This window comes from Crotalus tigris, unplaced genomic scaffold (genome assembly GCF_016545835.1).
Source record: "Crotalus tigris isolate CLP2741 ecotype Arizona unplaced genomic scaffold, ASM1654583v1 scf7180000019894.434026, whole genome shotgun sequence".
Taxonomy (NCBI): domain Eukaryota; kingdom Metazoa; phylum Chordata; class Lepidosauria; order Squamata; family Viperidae; genus Crotalus; species Crotalus tigris.
Genome location: NW_024097758.1, coordinates 203,416 through 221,927, shown reverse-complemented (window position 1 = coordinate 221,927; position 18,512 = coordinate 203,416). Strand labels below are relative to the sequence as shown.

At 32.9% G+C, this 18,512-nt stretch overlaps 1 protein-coding gene across 2 annotated transcripts in view; it reads left to right on the top strand.

The window, feature by feature from the left end:
• Positions 1–18,304, top strand: part of PLOD2 (procollagen-lysine,2-oxoglutarate 5-dioxygenase 2) — a 58,048-nt gene extending 39,744 nt beyond the window's left edge. Inside the window, exons 9-20 of one of the 2 annotated variants that reach the window (XM_039364869.1) lie at positions 1,461–1,586; positions 3,053–3,174; positions 4,976–5,080; positions 5,656–5,781; positions 7,426–7,567; positions 8,617–8,679; positions 10,956–11,069; positions 11,260–11,325; positions 13,218–13,322; positions 14,384–14,530; positions 16,205–16,330; positions 17,305–18,304. In XM_039364869.1, coding sequence (XP_039220803.1) covers positions 1,461–1,586; positions 3,053–3,174; positions 4,976–5,080; positions 5,656–5,781; positions 7,426–7,567; positions 8,617–8,679; positions 10,956–11,069; positions 11,260–11,325; positions 13,218–13,322; positions 14,384–14,530; positions 16,205–16,330; positions 17,305–17,460 — 1,398 coding nt within the window. In that variant the 3' untranslated portion in view covers positions 17,461–18,304. The remainder of the gene's footprint in view (positions 1–1,460; positions 1,587–3,052; positions 3,175–4,975; positions 5,081–5,655; positions 5,782–7,425; positions 7,568–8,616; positions 8,680–10,955; positions 11,070–11,259; positions 11,326–13,217; positions 13,323–14,383; positions 14,531–16,204; positions 16,331–17,304) is intronic. The other variant, XM_039364871.1, reaches the window with a different exon arrangement.
• Positions 18,305–18,512: the final 208 nt, after the last annotated feature.

Genomic DNA, 18,512 nt, shown 5'->3' with positions numbered 1-18,512 from the left:
TCCAAATGTAGATTTTGTTTAATGTTTCCAAAAAAAACTTCAAAACTCTTATGATTCAAGGACCCAAAATCATAATGGATCACACAGCAGAAAACAAGTTCTCAGAAACTTGCAGTTCTGTTTAATAGCTTCTTTTTCTCAGTACAGTAAGCCAAATCACTGAGGCTCAATGGGGAATCCCCAAAGAATCTTTCTTTTCGCTGTCAAAAATATTCTTTTTGGTTCTTAAGCCCAATAATTTCAACTTAATGCCTGGCCCCGCAGCCTAGGGATGCTTCTATGATAGCTCTGATCTCATGGACCATATATAATAAGGGTTGGGAAATAGTCCTCTCCCCCAAAGCCCAGAAGACACCAAATGGAGATTCTGCAAAAGATTGCAAATGGATTCTTTGCTATCATGGTTTTGTCTTGGTAGAAAATGTAATTTGTCTTCTCTCATCAAAGTTAGATAGGAGTGAATAAAGTACACAAGGCCCTCTCCTTCATGGCATAACTTAGTCTGGGCAGTGCCTAGTTTTCAGCCAGACGCACAGCACTAATATTTACTCTAAGAGACAACTATGGCAGAATTTAGGGTTTTTATTCTCTGAAATTGCTTTTCTTCTTGAAGACATTTCATTACCAAGCTAGGTAAGAATAGTAGTGCATAGGGAAATGGTGCTTGCTGATTTGTTATAAACTACCACATAAAATTACCATACAAATATAAATATTACATAGTTGTTATTCTCATTTTGTGAATAGTGTTAAGAGAGATTAAACTGAAACAGGGAAATTCTGAACATTTTCAATTGACATAAACCTGTATTTCAAGATGAAAAATGATATCAGTGGTTTTAAGATTTATGACAGGTGATGGCATTATCTATTTTTTAATTAAAGTATTTGCAAATGTAATCCTAGTGATCATACGTAAGTTAATAGTTTACTTTTTGTGTTTTAACTGGAAGTTTTCCTTTGGACTCAATCCACTTTGTTCATGTTGATATTGGAAAGCCACACATAATAAAGTATAATCTCTCCCCCCCCCTACCTTTCATCCCTCCCAGATCCTCATTCTATATTATGTTTTTGAAGGATTAAAATCAACACCTTGCAACTGAATATGGGTTCCATCTTAGTTATATAAAAGACTTGAAAACTATGCACCCATATTATTACTATGAAATCTTATACATCTATACTAAAAAGTTAAGCCCCGTGAAATTCAATGAACTTATTCCTAGGTAAATAGTTATAGGATTGCAGGCAAAACTAATTATTATAGTAGTTTATAAAAATATTTAATGCATCAGTTCTTTGGTATAATTTAAAGTATTTACTAATGTGTGGAAAATGCTAATACAGAAAAGAATACCTTTTTTCAAGGTTCATAATAGTAGTTCATTGTTCTTACAGTAAAAGATTTTGAAGTCAGCCCTTTGCACTGTTTATACCTTTACTCTTACTGTTTTTAGGAGGGTCCAACAGTAACAATTGGTATTTTCATTGAACAACCAACTCCCTTCCTATCAAAGTGCTTAGACAGAGTATTGAATCTGGAATATACAAAAGAAAAACTTAGCATCTTTATTCATAATAATGTAAGTATTTTATAAATAGGAATTTAATGATAATTTTTGTAAATCAGTAAATAACTCAATTTATACTGTAGACTGATAGTAAAATAACATTAAACTTTTAAATAATTGTGCTGTTACATGAGATATAATATGCATATATTGTGAATATTCATAGTAGAATTTCATCTCAGGTTAGTGTTTCTATTATATCTTCAGTGCATTGTTCGTTCAAATCTTGAAGCATTTGTTCCTTTGTATTTAGAGATGCATGGAAGGAGGAATTAAACTCACAAATACTAAATATGCTAGTGTATTTCCAAGTGCTGGTTACCACCTTTAAAGCCCTCTGTGGCTTGGAACCAGGCTACCTGAGGAACTTTTTTTCCCCAAGATCCATCCAATTTTTTCCAGCAAATTGGGCATGTGACAAATCCCATTAGCCAAAGAACTAATGGCAGGAACTAAAAGATGTGCCTTATCTGCTACAGCCTATACTTTGTGGAATATTCTCCCTTTGGAGGTTTTAGTGACTTCAACTCTGAGTTCTGTTTGCAAGGCTTTGAAAACTTGACTGTAGCTGTGCATTATGAGTCTTGAAATGTATTAAAGACCCTGTTTCTTGGCTTTACTGTTAGCTGGTAACTATCTCTGCTGCTGTATTTTCTGGATGTTTTTACAGTTCTGTTGTTTTTAATTGTTTTAGAATTGCAAGCCACCCAGGTGGTTGAAACAGGCTACTCTAGAAAATGAATGGATGGATGGATGGATGGATGGATGGATGGATGGATGAATGAATGAATGAATGAATATCCAAAATGTTTGTTTAGCCCAATTGTTTAGGGACTTTGAACATGTTTTTTTTCAGTTTAACTGCAGAAGATTAGACATGGGCGGAAGTAAAGATTATGTTATCAATCTGGGTGAATACTTTATGCAAATGGTTATTTGCATCCTGAACATTCTATTTATCCACTTCTACCGAAGAATCAGGTCTGAGAACTGAAAACCTTTTTTTTTTTTTACTGTTGAACTTTATTAAATTGAGAAAATAGAGCCAATTCTGATGCAGTGTCCTCAATTTTATTTTAAAGTAATGGTATTTGGAGAATAAAATCATCCATAAATGGAAAGAACGGGAGCATGGCTGTTACTGTGCAGTCCATCATATTTTTTATGGCCTACTTGTGTCTATATTTAGAATAAGTTGTGTGTGCCTGTGTGTGTGTGTCTGTTTGTATGTATAAGTCCATTCGATCTCACTGGGTGAACTCCTGCTCCTATATAAATACCATCTGAGGAAAAAATCTGGTATAAAAATGTTGAAGTAAGAACAATCTATTTATAATCTTTTCCAGATCTGTAGAGTTTTCATTTCAGTTTCCATTTTGTCTGCTATTTATTTTACTGCATATTTTGTTCTTGTATAGTTTTACTGATTTCTCATTAATTCTTTCTCTTTTTTTAAAAAAAAAAAAACACGTTTCCAGGAAGTTCATCATGAAAAGGATATAAAAAACTTTTGGGAAAAAGCGAAGAATATAATTAAAACTATAAAAATTGTTGGACCTGAAGAAAATCTGAATCAAGCCAATGCCAGGAACATGGGAATGTAATTTAATTTTAATTATTTAATCTTCCAGTGCATATATTAGAAGAGATAATGATCTTGATTAGAAGGTTTTTATTCTTTTGAATAAATATATATAAAAAGAATTGCTTTAATTAAGTACCTCTGCTATGTGTTTATACACATTTTCTCTTTGTGGGATTGCTTAATATTAAAATTTATATGTTTTTCAGTATGGTAGAGAAATATATTGAAACAAAACAGATGGGGTACATTATTCATCAGCCTGTCAACTTCATTATTTTCAGTTTATTTTATCAAATTTCTTCACTAGCTTTTAATAAGTTTGAAAGCAATTGTCTTTTAAATTCAATATTCAGAAATAATATTGAAACAAGTAATAACAATGAAGCAAAAAAAATTAAAAAGCAAATATAACTGCACATTTCCCAACAAAAATAGAGAATGAATAGACATGAAATAAAGCACTCAACAAAAAGTCAAGATTATAAAGCTGTCTTGATTTGCTTGGAAAGCTATTAAAGTAGGCATACGTTCAATCTATCTGGAAAAAGTGTTTCGGATTTTCTGCAATAAAAAAGACTCAGAAGATCTCTCTCTTTGTACATACAGTATAGGAGTAAAATTTATATTTTAAATTAAAGAAAAGGTTTCCTTCTCAATCCCATGGATGGCATGTGTCTTCTTCATTCTTGGTTCCTATATCAGAGGCCTAGATGTTTGAGGGTTCTGCTCATTAACTTAGTTGTTCCTAGCACTGCACTCCCTTGGATAGAGAGCTCTGATGTTCCTGCGATCTGCTGGAGTTACTCTCCCAGCTTAGAAGTCATAGCCCCAAGTGCTCCTACCACCCTTGGGACCACTTTGGCCCTTTGATTTCCAGATCATCTCTGGAATGCTACTACCGCAGCAAATGTACTATAGCTTGGTGCTTTCTGAGCTTGCTTGTTTTCTTGCAGACATTTCATTACCCAAACTAGATAATATCATCAGTGCTGGTCGCTGTTACCTAGGTTGGGTAATGAAATGTCTGCCAGAAAACAACAAGCTCAGAGGACATCAAGGCCCCCTCATATCAATCCTGAGCTACAAATATTATCCTTTATTAGTACTGTATCTTGTACTATTTGGACGTTTTAAACTTAATTCTTTCAGGAAGCAGGAGTTACTAGGCATCTTGGAAAAAAGTAGCTTAATTGGAGTATAGTTACAGAATTCTGAAAGCCCTTCAAAGCCCCTTTCTACTCCACCTTATGTACCAAACCCAAGAAAGCTTTTTCACTCTTTCTACTTTCCCAAGGTTTAGATCTCATTTGTAATGGTTCCACATTACCATTGTAATGGTTCCTGACATTCCATCACAGCCAAGAAAAGATCTAATGTAGAGGCAATGTTGTTTTGAGTCATTTTCCCATTTCAAAAGTTGGATAGCTTATTCTTAAGATTACTGGGAAGGTCATCTGAATAATTATTGCAGACAAATAATCTTGCAGACAGTTGCAAAATTAATCTCTGAATCATCCTCTAGTATTTCATTAACACATACATGAGAAACCATAGTGCTTTTACTTCTGAATTCTTCTTTTGCAGTACTTTATCTAGCATATGACTTGTGACACCTTGTTCTTTTTTATTTTATCATCTAAATCTTTTTTCTGAACAATTAACTATATATATATTTGTGTGTTATACTATTTAAGCTGCCACAGAACCTTCTCAAATTTCTGTGTTTTATACATACATATCTACAGCTATTATGACTATTTGGATACTGACTTGTTTATAAATTCTTATAGCTTTGCTGTCTATTCTATTTTTCAAGGGATATCTGTCGACAGAATAAAGAGTGTGACTATTATTTCAGCATTGATGCAGATGTTATTTTAACAAATCCAAATACTTTGAAGCTTCTAATAGAACAAAATAGGTATGCTTAACATGGGGAAAATTGGTTGGGATTAGAGAACATTATTAAGTCTAATCTCAATTTTTCTATAGATTTATTTAATGATTTTTTGAAATAGCTTTAGTTTTAGTGTGTGTTAGAGAAAATAATGCTAATATTATTCTGTGTCAACATTCCTTTTGTCTGTTCACTAAGATCACAGCTAGATATATTGTATTTCCATCTCAGTTTTTTTTTCAGGAACTTGTTCAAAAGCCATTTATACAGCTTTTGAATTTGAAAAAAATATAAGCTTTATAGGTAATAACCAGCATCTTATATTGCATTCAAAAGCCAACTGATAGCTAATGCATCTTACTTAGCAGTGGTGATACATGGATACACTGAGAAATGTCCGTTACTGCTTGTGGCAGTGCATTTTGGGTATAGATTATGAATGGTCTTCAAGGGCATCCCTAGGTAGAGAACATTGAAATAATTCAATCATGAGGTGACCAGGATATGAGTGATTATTATGCTATACTGTTAATGCTATTATGTTAGCTTCCATTGTTAATTTACAACCTAGTCACGTTTCCTTATATTGTTATTTACAGAAAGATCATTGCACCTCTTGTAACACGTCATGGGAAACTCTGGTCTAACTTTTGGGGTTCATTAACTGCTGATGGGTATTATGCTCGATCTGAAGACTACATAGATATTATCCAAGGAAATAGAATGTAAGTTAGTCTTATGTTTAAAGATCTTAGCTGGCAACTCTATTTTTTTAAACTTTTGTGGTTATCTAGTATAAACAGTTTTAATAAACTTGTTAAATTTGTGTTGCAATTTTCTTTACTGAAGGGTTGCAATATGAAGAAAAAAGTTATGTGTAAATTATTTCAATGTCATGTTACATTTGAAACAGTCCATTTTTTTTTGTGTGTGTGTAAGCTGAAGCTCAGATACTTTGGCCACCAAATGAGAAGAGAGGACTCATTGGAAAAGATCCTGATGTTGGGAACGATGGAAAGCAAAAGGAAAAGGGGATGGCAGATGATGAGTTGGTTAGATAGTCTCATTGATGCAATGACCATGAATTTGGACAAACTCTGGAAGACAGTGGTGGATAAGGCAGCCTGATGTGCTATGGTCCATAGGGTCATGCATATTCAAGAATAACTTAGCGACTGAACAACAACAAATTTTCTGTGTGACGTGGCTCCTTTTCAAGTATTTCAAAAAAGTCTTGATCATTCTTAAAATACTAGCTCACATTTGGGCTTGCCTCACACAATCAGAATGGGCTGTTTCAAATTTCAAATGAGCACATCAAAATATTTTGCATAATACCATCAAATCATGCCTATTACAGGATGTGAAATCATCCCTTCTTGCCTAGTTGAGTCATTTATTTCAGACTTGCTAATTTTGTGGAAGTTATAGCAAATGCTCACTGAAAGCTTTTTAAGGAATATTTATGTAAATAATATGAAGTTAATTGTGAGCAATGTGCTATTGTAAACTATAAATTGTCATTAATTTTAAAAAGTATAATTGTGTGTCACAAGTTGAAAAGTTAAATGCTCTTTATTTGTAGATATCAATTACTCAATTATGAATTACAGTTAAGTAATTTGTATTTCCCTTGAATTGTTGAATATTATAAAACTATTTTTGCATGAAGCAGTGTACTGGGACATGGAACAAATTACAGCTACTTATGGAAATTAATTTCAGAATTGTTTACAATGTGCATTTCATCTTCAGATATTCCACCAGAAATTGATTTCCTTGCAAAGGAGCAAGTGTTCTGTAAAATTCAGCAATGCAAACTTGCTTTGTGGACTTCTTCCAAAGCAGAGGAACAACCATGAAAATGATTGTTTTCCTATCATAGTTTTATTCTGGTTCATTGATATGCTAACTATAGCAAACAGATTATGTTGCTAATGTAGTTTTTATATCTGTGCAGTTGACACGACAATGTTCAAATAGAAGTTAAAATTGAGAATTGCAACTTGTAAAATTGATGAATGATATTGGCCATTCTCTTATTGAATAATAAGAGAAAATGTGTTTATTGGAATTCACCTTGCCCTAATAACTTTATATGTAAGTTTCATATAGTTTCTTTATGGTCTCTAAAGTTAACAATTTTGGAAAAAAATCAGGATAGTAAATATCAGGAAGCTGCTCATCTTCTTGGTGCACTTGGCACTTTTAAGTATAGTTTCCCATTTCATATTAAGTAGAAATTATAGTTAAAGTTTGACAATATTTGATCACTTAACTTAAGAGAGAAACAAGGGAATTGTGGGCCAAAATGTTGCCCAACTGCAGGACTATTTCAATTCCAATCATTCTGCCATTTTTTTTCATAGAGGTGTGTGGAATGTCCCTTATGTAGCTAATATATACTTGATCAAAGGACAGATTCTCAGATCTGAGATGAATGAAAGAAATTATTTTGCTCGTGAAAAGCTGGATTCTGATATGGCGATGTGCAGGAACGCCCGGGAAATGGTAAGGTGCATGTAATGCTTCATGTTGATTGTTACCTTTTTATTTTATTTTCACAAAAAGAAACTACTAGCCAATTCTTTTGTACTTTTGTTCAACTTGGCAACCATTTAATTTAAAATGAAGCATTTTTATGTATTCTTAAATATTCGCAATTAGGCTGCCCAGTTTTGGATACAAAATTATTTTTTAACATAATGAATCAAAAAATCCATTCCATGTGATATTTATAGATAGTTATTTGCCATTTTATAAATTGAAATTATTATTAGCTAAAAAAAATACCCCCAATGCTATACATTGTATGTACATATTAGTACATTATTGGATTGTACTAATGTCCCCGTGTTGCACTGTAGAATTGCCTTTAACTTTATGATTATAAATCTGATTAAATTTTATCAAACAAAAGCAATAATATCATTAATAGTATTGAATGGATGATAGTATTGTAAGATCACATGTGAATATCACTGGAATACAACTGTAAATCTGTAATTTGTACTGATATTTACATTAGTTCCAGAGCAGAAACAATATGACAGCTATTTCCAGGCAATGTAGCATTGAAAAATAATTTTGCTGAATTGAACAAGAAAAGGTGGCAAGTATTAAAGTTTCTTCCCTTCTTTAACAATGCATGATGTTATTTTATTCATACTCATTTTACAGCATACCCCAGTCAATATTATCTTGTTCGCAATATTTCTAGCATCAGTTGTTACAATCTATGCTTGCCATGTGCTCGTGTTCATTAAATCTAACTCCATTTCACAGTTCATGAAAAAAAGAAGAAAATACTCTTGTTCGTTGGATCAGCACATTTTTTTCTTTTAATTGCATCACATAAAGAGCTGACAGATCAAGCTTTTAACCCATACATGAATAGCTATGCTTGAAGCTGCATGTTGTTTGTAACAATTCTTTACCAGCTTTTGATTAAAGAATGTTGTTTATCTAACATGGCAGCGGAAATCTTAATACAGCTCTAACAATGTGAAAGAGAGCAACAAAAGGTCAACTGATGTGGTGCTTCTCCTCCTTCATTTTAGACCATACAGAGGGAAAAAGACTCCCCTTCTGTGGAGACCTTCCATATGCTCAGCCCCCCAAAGGTTTCACATTTTTAATCATTTATTTCAATACAATCGATACCCTTTTTTTAAATGTCTTCTGACCCACGTCTACAGTTTTTACAAACTCAGTCTATCTTTATATATCATGCAAAGCAGTGAAAGGTGTTAAAGCAGGAGGTGTAACATTGTTTTTAAAAACTAAATTGAGAGTTGTATTCTTTAGGTCAAGGATGGATTATCCACATGGAGGGCTCACTGAATTTTTAAAGGGTTACTAAATGTTGGAGAAGATACACTTTTTTCCCCTCTGGGTGTTAACTTAAGACAAACACTTTATGGTTATTAAAAATGGGTTAGGGAATGTAATCAAGAAATATAGCTTACAGAAAGGGAAATTGAAAGACACTTGGCATTCTAGAGCTATAGGCTGCCAAACAATGCGGTTAACAGATGCAGTGTGGTTAAGAGATATAGTGCAGTTAACAAATACAGTGTGGTTAACAGATGCAGTGTGGTTAACAGATCTAAGCAATCAACAGAACTAAATGGTGGAAAGGAAGCGGTTATTACTACTGTTTACATAGTGATATATCAGCTAGTTTTATGGACATGCCCTTATAGTTCCTTTTTGATATTAATAAAGTGGTGATGGTGGTGATACCATGTATTAGTGCTGTAATTTCCAGCATTAGGTTGTAAACTGCTTACATTTCCCATCAGCCCTCATTAGTTCTTATTGAGAGATGCTATAATATCTCTTAGACAGTGGTGTTTCAGAGCTGGCTTGCTCTGCTCACAAGAACTAAATGTTAACTTTTCTGGAATTCTGGAAATTGGTTGAGAGCAAAACTGAGCTAGGATGCCTAAAAAGTTGCTGGCAACACAGTGTAGCATGGCAAATACAGTCAGCAGGGTTATTTCTTACATATTTATCAGCGCATCACTGAACGTAGGCTACTGTTTATGTGCATACAATTCCATAAATATTTCTAATAGTGTATTCAATTCTGTATGTACAGTTTTTCAGAACAGCTACCATTTTTATATTTTATTAATATATAAAAGTTTGGACTAATATTTCTTTAATAGTAAATTTTCACATAGATTTTTTTAAATTAGAAAATAGGTCTATGAAATTTGAAAAGCTGTTCAAATATAATTATGATATAATTGCAAATTAGCTAAGGAATGCAAATTCTGCATTAAAATTCAAATCAAAACATTTGCTCATCTAGTGATATAAGTCATTCTATATTAAAATAATACATTTTAAGTAATTGTTCTAGTAACAGCAGATGCAGGTGTTATATCCCATTATAGTACAGTTTCAGATAAAATTCTATGGGATTTTGGATAATTTTTCATTAAGGCTAACATCTTTTATATCACTTTTATCTGCTGTTTGAAATGCTAAATTTGTCACTGAGTTAATGAATATGAAACTACACCATATTGCATGAGAGTGATTCTTATTTTTAGCCCATACAGTGATAAGATGTTAACTTAAAATTGCCACAAACTTAAATGTATGCACAATATAAAATTCAAAATAAAATTCAAGTAGTTACCAGAGAAGAAATAGGTTTTTTTTATATTTATAATTGAGTATTATTTATTATTATTGTTGTTTATGTTGAAATTAAATTACCCAATTATTTTTGATCAGTTTTGATCCTGAAAACCTGTTCTTGCATAGCAGGTTTCCTGCTGAATCTTGTGATATAATTGCAGCTCTTTTGTGCTATAATAACAAAGAATGCTTGTAGTATTTTTTTTTTCATTTTCTATGAGACATAATCTCATATTTTTAAATACACCTGTGTTAGAAGCATGTGTTACCACTGCATTTCTCCAGTTCTATGGCAATGCAATCCATCAAAAGTAATGGAACATAAAACTGGACAGTGGTGCGGTGTATTTTTGTAACAGGAGGATACAACAAACTATTATTGTTTTTCATTGCAAATACATGCTACATATGACAGAGAGAACTAAGGTTGTACACATGTTAGAATCCATGCTTGCTCATTTCCTAAGGACAGTCAATTTTCAGTGTAACCCATTTAATTCCCATCAAATAAGTTGTGCTGATTTAAAGAAGCTGATGGGCAGCCCTTTGGTTAGCAAATTTTGAAGAAGTAAAAGAGTGATCAAAGGGAAAAATACAAAATAATCTTGTGAACACTGATCAGTTAAATTATAGTTTGGGTCCCATTGATTTCAGTGATCTTGATTCATATGTAACATAGTTTTTTATATATTTTAAATTATTATATATAATCACTAACATATTTTTCCCTGCTCCCTAATAATAGGGGATATTTATGTACCTCACTAACAGACATGAATTTGGGAGACTTGTATCAACTGCTAACTACAATACTTCTCACTACAACAATGACCTTTGGCAAATCTTTGAAAATCCTGTGGTATGTATTGAATTATGAATTGAAATTGTTTTCAGACTGTGTTTGTGTGTGTGTGTGTGTGTGTGTGTGTGTGTGAAATCATCTTTTGTGTATATTATACTGACCATCCATATTCAATATGAAAAATTATCTGAATGCTTTGAGCATTGAAAAACATTAAAAATAATTCATGTTTTATCCTTTTTTCAAGGATTGGAAGGAGACTTACATAAATCCCAACTATTCGAAAATTTTTACTGAAAATATAGTAGAACAGGTAATTAGAAATTCTCCTCAAGGAAAATATTGCAATGTGATTTTTAATGCATGATTAAGAGTTCTGCTGTTCTAAATGTTTAATATGGAGTTGGTATTATTAATTTACCGATGTTTAAAGAGTATCTCTTGAGACTTTTATATAGTCATTGTTATGTGGTTTTTCTTCTTACAAAACTTTTTGAAAAGAGTTGTCTTTAGGGAAAACTTTAAGAAAACTTTAATTCATAATCCTGTCTCCATTTCCCAAAACTAGTCTTCTAAATCTCATATCAAGCCCCATCCAACCTCTCTCTCTCTTTCTCTCTCTCTCTCTCTTTCTCTCTCTTCTCTCTTTCTCCCTCCCTCCCTCCCTCCCTTCCTCCCCCCCTCTCTCTGTGGTGACATCTGATGAGATAGAAAGCTTCAAGAAGAGCAGTTCATTCCCTGGTATGCTCTGGTTTGTTGGAAATGCAACCACATGTTTCTGGGAAACCAAATGGAAACATTTTGTCATTTGATAGGAGCTACAATTACAAAAGTATAGTTGGTCTGAATTTAGGGAACATAATGTATATGTTACCTTCCTTCTGATTCCAAAATAAAGCAGAAATCACATTTCTGCTAATGTTTGTTCTGCAACCAAACAAGGAGAGCACCAAGGACTCCACAGTTATGTTACCGTTCAGTTTACTGTAAGCAAACAAGACAATCTGATCCTAAGGCTAGAAAAATATCACACTGTTAGCTTATATAAGAGATGTTATTGTTTTCTAACATGGTAGGACTATACACACTTGAAGGGGAGCTTTGCTTTGGCAGCAAATAAACAAACATTGAGCAAAGGCCTTCTTCAAAACTAACCTACAAAATTTCATGTCCCTCTTGCTTTTAATTAAGAAGCTCCCAGGTTCTTCCCTCTTTTTTCTAACTAACAAGCAGCCATGTTGCTTTGCACTGATCCACACTCATTATCAGCTTTCCTCCTACAGAACTTTTCTTGCGGAAGAAGACCCAAGGGCAGCACCAACTAATGTATAAGTTGCCATGCTAGGCAACTTAAGAAAATGCTGCAGTAGTCAGAGAAGTGCTGGCTGAAGCTACCCACTCTAGAGCCAGTTCAGTTCAGTTACCCTGAACTTATTTCAGGCAGGGTAACTTTAGCAAACACTGCAATTAATGTGTAATATGCATTAAAATCACACATCCTAGAAGCATTTTTAGTCAGCACTGAGAGTAGGATATGTAAAACTCCTTCCTTTCAAAGCATGCATAAAAAGGTGAAGTGGCTGTGCCTGTACTTGCATATGGAGATGTACAAAAAGTTGCATAAACCCAGGAAAAGTGCTTTGGTGTTTCAGAGACCATTGTTTCATATGGATTCCCACGTGTTGTAAATAATCTCTTTCCAAACATTTACACAGCTCAGATGTAGAGTCACCAGGGCCACATTTCAGAATGATCCAACCTGGTTCAGATGAGTGGAACTCCTGGTCTCATAGACTTAATTCAGACTCTTGAGAAGAAAAACTTATTTTGCTCAAATATAAGAAGGCCTGAAAGGCTGCATATTTGTGGGCATGTGAGAGGAAACTACTTCATGCAGGCAGACCCAAGTCACCACTGAAATGGTCTTTCCTTCCGGATAATTACACATTTCAATAAGAGCAATTATATAGCTGGTCTAGTGCATTATATACTATTATCTGCACAAAATTATTTTATTAAATCCACCAATTAAAGGACAAGAAATGACATATATGTTCTAATTACAAGAGAGAGCTGGTAGATAATTGTAAACTATAAATCCCTTCTCTACTAGTCAGAGATGTCAAGAAAAATATGAGTGTCTGCTTTGTCAAATAGCATGCCAAATCCATTATAATGTAAGTGCATTTTATTTCTAACTTATAGCCATGCCCAGATGTGTTTTGGTTCCCCATATTTTCTGAAACAGCCTGCAATGAATTAGTAGAAGAAATGGAACACTTTGGCCAGTGGTCTGGTGGAAAACATCATGTAAGAATCATTTCATGGACACTTTTAGAATTTATTTTTAGTTTTAATAGTAGCTTTAAAATTCATAACTCTGATATAAGGTAAGTAAAATCAAGTTAAATGATAGCTAAGGCAGATTGTGGTTAGTGCATGATGTTAGGGAATTCTTATTGGGTTCTTATACCAGTAACAGCCAATGGGTTCACTACTGGAGCCCATAAACAAAGGCCAGTGAATAAATAAATGGAAAAACTTTGTCAATGTCTGAGATATTGGGGAAGATCAGACACGTGTCCAGTGTTTTAAGGTGGGCTGCATTTTTTAATTGTAAGTTTAATAGTTATTCATGAATATATGATTATAATTCATAACTATTTTAATAGCAGTTTTGCATGGAAAAATTCCGAAGTTTAATCCCTGGTTGAAAAACTTTTCTCTTTTCTTCTCTTGGAGGTTTTATAGTCTCTATAAACAATACTAAGTGAGACATTTTGACTCTGCAAGGCTATGGTACTTATTGTATAATCATATACAATATTATTATACAATAAGTATAATTAATAAGTAAGATTAATTAATTATAATTAATTAATCTTCATAAAATTCATGCTAAATTTTTATAGCAACACCAAGGTTATAATGTGAAAGTTAATAAAAAAGAGATATTTCCTTTAAAGGAAATTAATGAACTTATTAAATGGCTGATTAATACTCTAAAAATTATTTAAGCAGTTAACAGTTTAACTATAAAGGTTTATTTAGAACTTAATGTATTGGGCTTGTTATACTGGCTATCAAACCCTCTTACTGATTTACAATAAAAATATATGTATTAGCTATCAAGATGAAGGAAAAATTGTTTTGCTTCCATTGTAAATTGCACAATAAAATTGATATAAAAAGCAATTAACATTTGGTTGCATAAACTGAGTTATACTCTCTATATATCCATAATCTCTATAAAGTAGTAGATATTGGAGTATATTAACAGTTAATAATTACAAAGATCCATGTTGTTTTATAGTTGTACTAATAACAGGTGAAACATATTACGTAAAATACACTATTATGTCTTGTTTTAGGATAGCCGCATTTCTGGAGGCTATGAAAATGTTCCAACAGATGATATTCACATGAAACAAATCGGCCTGGAAAATGTGTGGTTGCATTTTATCAGAGAATTCATAGCACCTGTAACCCTAAAAGTATTTGCTGGCTATTATACAAAGGCAAGTTAAAATTTAAAAAGTAATCAAGTAGAGCATAGTCTGAACTCTTAATTTTTTTTTTATTGAAAATTTATAAGATTTTACAATACAAAAACAAAACAATTTTCCCCATCCCTCCCCAACCCTCCCCTTCCCTCCCCCGACTATCCCAGAACTGGATATAGGCTTAATTAGAATTTCTTCAAAGAATCTTAAGAAAAGTGTAAAATATAGATAAATCTAGATACATTACTTAAACAAATTACTAAATAATTAACAACAATAAACTATAAACAAATCTAAATACATTACTTAAACAAGTTATAAAATAATTAAAGGTAATATATATATATATAAAAAGAAAAATAGAAAAGAGGAAAGAAGAAAATAATAATAAAAAGAAAGAAAGAAAAAAAAGGGGAAAAAAGTTTGGCTTTTCAAAAAAATTGGCTTTTCAATATAAATTATTAAAAAGCTAAATAATATTTTTTAATATCCATCTTGTGTTGTATAAAATCTATCCATTTCCTCCATACCACAACATACTTCTCTTGAGATTGATCCTTCAGGAAAGCCGAAATCTTTGCCATTTCCGCCAGATAAGAAACTTTAAAAAGCCACTCTTGCAAGGTAGGCAGAGATTCCTTCTTCCAACATTGTGCTACTAACAACCTTGCAGCTGTGATTAAATTTAACATCAATGTGATATCTTTAGTATCACAATCTGTAACAATACCTAATAAAAACAATTGTGGGGAAACTTTACCCTCCTTCTAAAAATTCTTTGAATATTCCACCATATCTTAATCCAAAAAGCTTTTATATTTTTACACGTCCACCAAATATGATAATATGTAGCATCCAGACTTCCACATCTCCAACATTTAGGCTGTAGATCAGGATACATACGAGACATTTTTTGTGGATCAAGGTGCCATCTATAAAACATTTTATAAAAGTTCTCCCTTAAATTTTGGGCTTGCGTAAATTTAACGCTGAACTCTTAATTTTTCATGTGAGCTAATTTATTAATAACTTGTGGCTGATATTTAAGGAAAATTTGATTTGTGTCTTATTTAATTATTCTGAGGTTTTGGAGTCCAAATATGAAGAGAGTGGTATCACTGGGCATGTTTCCCTTTCCCCAGTCTCTCTCTCTTACTGGATACGTGGGACTGCAGTGATTTTGAGCCCTACTCATGCCTCCTCTATATTTATCTATTCTTTTTTTCTGCAAAAAAGCAATGATAATAACATATTGTGAAATTGTTTTTTTTCTTAATAGATATATAAATTAAATAATAATCCTCTGTGTGGTTGAATCTGCTATTATTTATTTATTCATTCATTCCTCCATTTAATTTCTGGTCTGCCCACTTCATTTAGGTGACTCTGGGTGGCTTATAAGTAAAGAAAACTTAGAAAGAAACATAATTAAAAATATTAAAAGTAACTTAAAAAGAGTTGAAAATTGACAAGTACAGAATTTCAAAAAGGCAAAGGTAGTGTACACAGGCCAGCAACCACCCCAAGGATTGCATCCCACTCTTAGATTTCCATGCTACTTGGCACTCTTTCCAGGTCTTGGCCCTCTTCTAGAAAGCCAGAAGAGTGAAAGAGCACCCACAATTGATAAATCCCCTCACGACAACTTACAGTATGCCTTTTAAATCCTTCATGTATTTTATTCTCCAGGGTCATGCCTTGTTGAATTTTGTTGTGAAATATACTACTGACCGACAGCGCTCTCTCAGACCTCACCATGACTCATCTACATTTACCATCAACATTGCCCTTAACAAACCAGGAGAAGATTTTCAAGTAAGTTTGCAGTGCATCCAAGAACTGATGCTGTTCTTTCAACTTCTAGCTCATTTCCACACAAATATTTGTAGGACATCTGCTGGAAGATTAACATAAGAAACTGGTCCAACAGTCAGAACAGCTGGTTCTGTACTAGGCCTTTGTAAAACACTGACGGACAGAGCCTGAATGTTCAACCATATAATTATATTAAATCTTGAAATGTGTAATACATTGTATGGCTAATAAGGATGTCCAGTATGAAAACAGTACTGTTGATAGGGTCTGATTTTCTTGAAGTGGCATTTTAAGGAATAAATGGGTAAAACTTCCCAAAAGTAGTTTTGGCCAAATGGACTGCTTTCCTCATAGTTCCTTTTTCACTTAGCTTAGTATCATGTGGGATATCAAAGTGAACACCTTTAGCCATTTCATTCTTGTGTATGCAACTGCTTTCTTTTGGGGGTCAAAAGGCGGTACCTCCTAATTTTAACTCTAAAGAAAATAAACTGATTGTTAATGACTGACTCTTACTCACCCTGTATGTTGGATGTAACTGCAGGGTCTCCCTTATATATGTCAAACTTCATTGCAGTTGTAGTTAAATCTCTTTTCCAACCTGAGTATCAACTAGTTTGTCTGGGGGAGGGGGAGAGAATTGGAGTTGTAAGTCAAGAAAATAACAATATCAGATAAAGTCTGTTTATCATATTTTCATGAAAGGAAAATGCAAATATCATGGATCGTTAGAGTGCTGACATTGTAAACTGTTCAGAGAGTGCTGTAAAACACTATGGAGTGGTATATAAATCTAAGTGCTACTGCTATTGCTATCTTTCAACCAAATTTACAGATGCTCCAAAATAATATACTTTTGAGAATGGGATGGTAATGTCAATCATTGTTATGTCATTCAAAACATTTTACCTAGAGAGGACCTTGTGGGATTTCATAAAGACTTTAAGATGATATTTCTGATTTACTTCTTATAGGGAGGTGGATGTAAATTTCTGAGATACAACTGCTCAATCGAATCACCTAGAAAAGGATGGAGTTTCATGCATCCAGGAAGACTTACTCATTTACATGAAGGACTTCCAATTTTAAAAGGAACAAGATATATTGCAGTATCATTTATTGACCCTTAAGTTTATTTTCCTGGCCATTCAGAGACAACGTACAACAAACTTTTATTTAAAAATTTTGTCCCAGAAGACAGTGACAAAAGAAGCTTCTTCAAGATGGCTGCTTTATTTTGGGCTAAGATTTAGAGGGAAACAAATACTTATAAGCATCTGCTTTGAGCCTTGAGATGCAAATAAAATAAAATAAAAATAATTTACTTCTCTTCCTGTTTTAAAGGAGTGGAAAGTCCTTGATATGATCACTCTGTAAAAGTGTTAATATGGCTTTTCCATTTGGTAATTGCATAAATAGCAAGCTGCACATCTTGATTTTTTTAAAAGAAAAAATTGGATAATTGTTCATATTGTGCTTAGGATCAAGTTCACTATAGATGAAGGCAAAGCATTGGCCCCAAAGTTGTGCCTGGTTTACTCACAGACTCTTTTAAGTGCCTTAAAAGAAAAAAAAATCTTGACTTGAAAGCATCTTTGCTTACCATCTACTCTTTGATTGGACTGAGATTTTCTAAACAAACTTTTTGCACAAACTCCAGCCTTGACAATAGAAGCCCTCATTTTGAGAAAACTTTAGAATACCAAGTAACCTCAGAAACCAAATTCTTTACTTTTGCATAAAAACTACTTGAATGTTGTATCAGGACACCAAAAAGCTGAAGTTCTTAAAAATAAGCAAATAAATAAATCAGGTTTTTGATTTGCCTTTATTTTTTGAGGGAACAGTTTTAAATATTACTGCTGTGCCTACTGTTTGTAATTTAAAAGTTTCACTTGAAAAAAAATGCTGAAATCAAATCTGAGGTGCTAAGTGCATATATTTTGAGGTAAATAAAAATTTAAAGTAAGTTTTTATTGTGTCTGGTTTTTAAATAGATAATACACATGAGAGAGACACACACACCCCAACAACAGATGGGTTTTTTTTTAAAAAAAAAACAGTTTTAAAGTGTTTAATTTTTCAAACATTAAAAATAATACTTTAACAGATAGACTGTAGGATGTCTATGGAATTTCATTATACTGAACCTCTATGGGTAAATTAGTTTTAAAAAGAACAT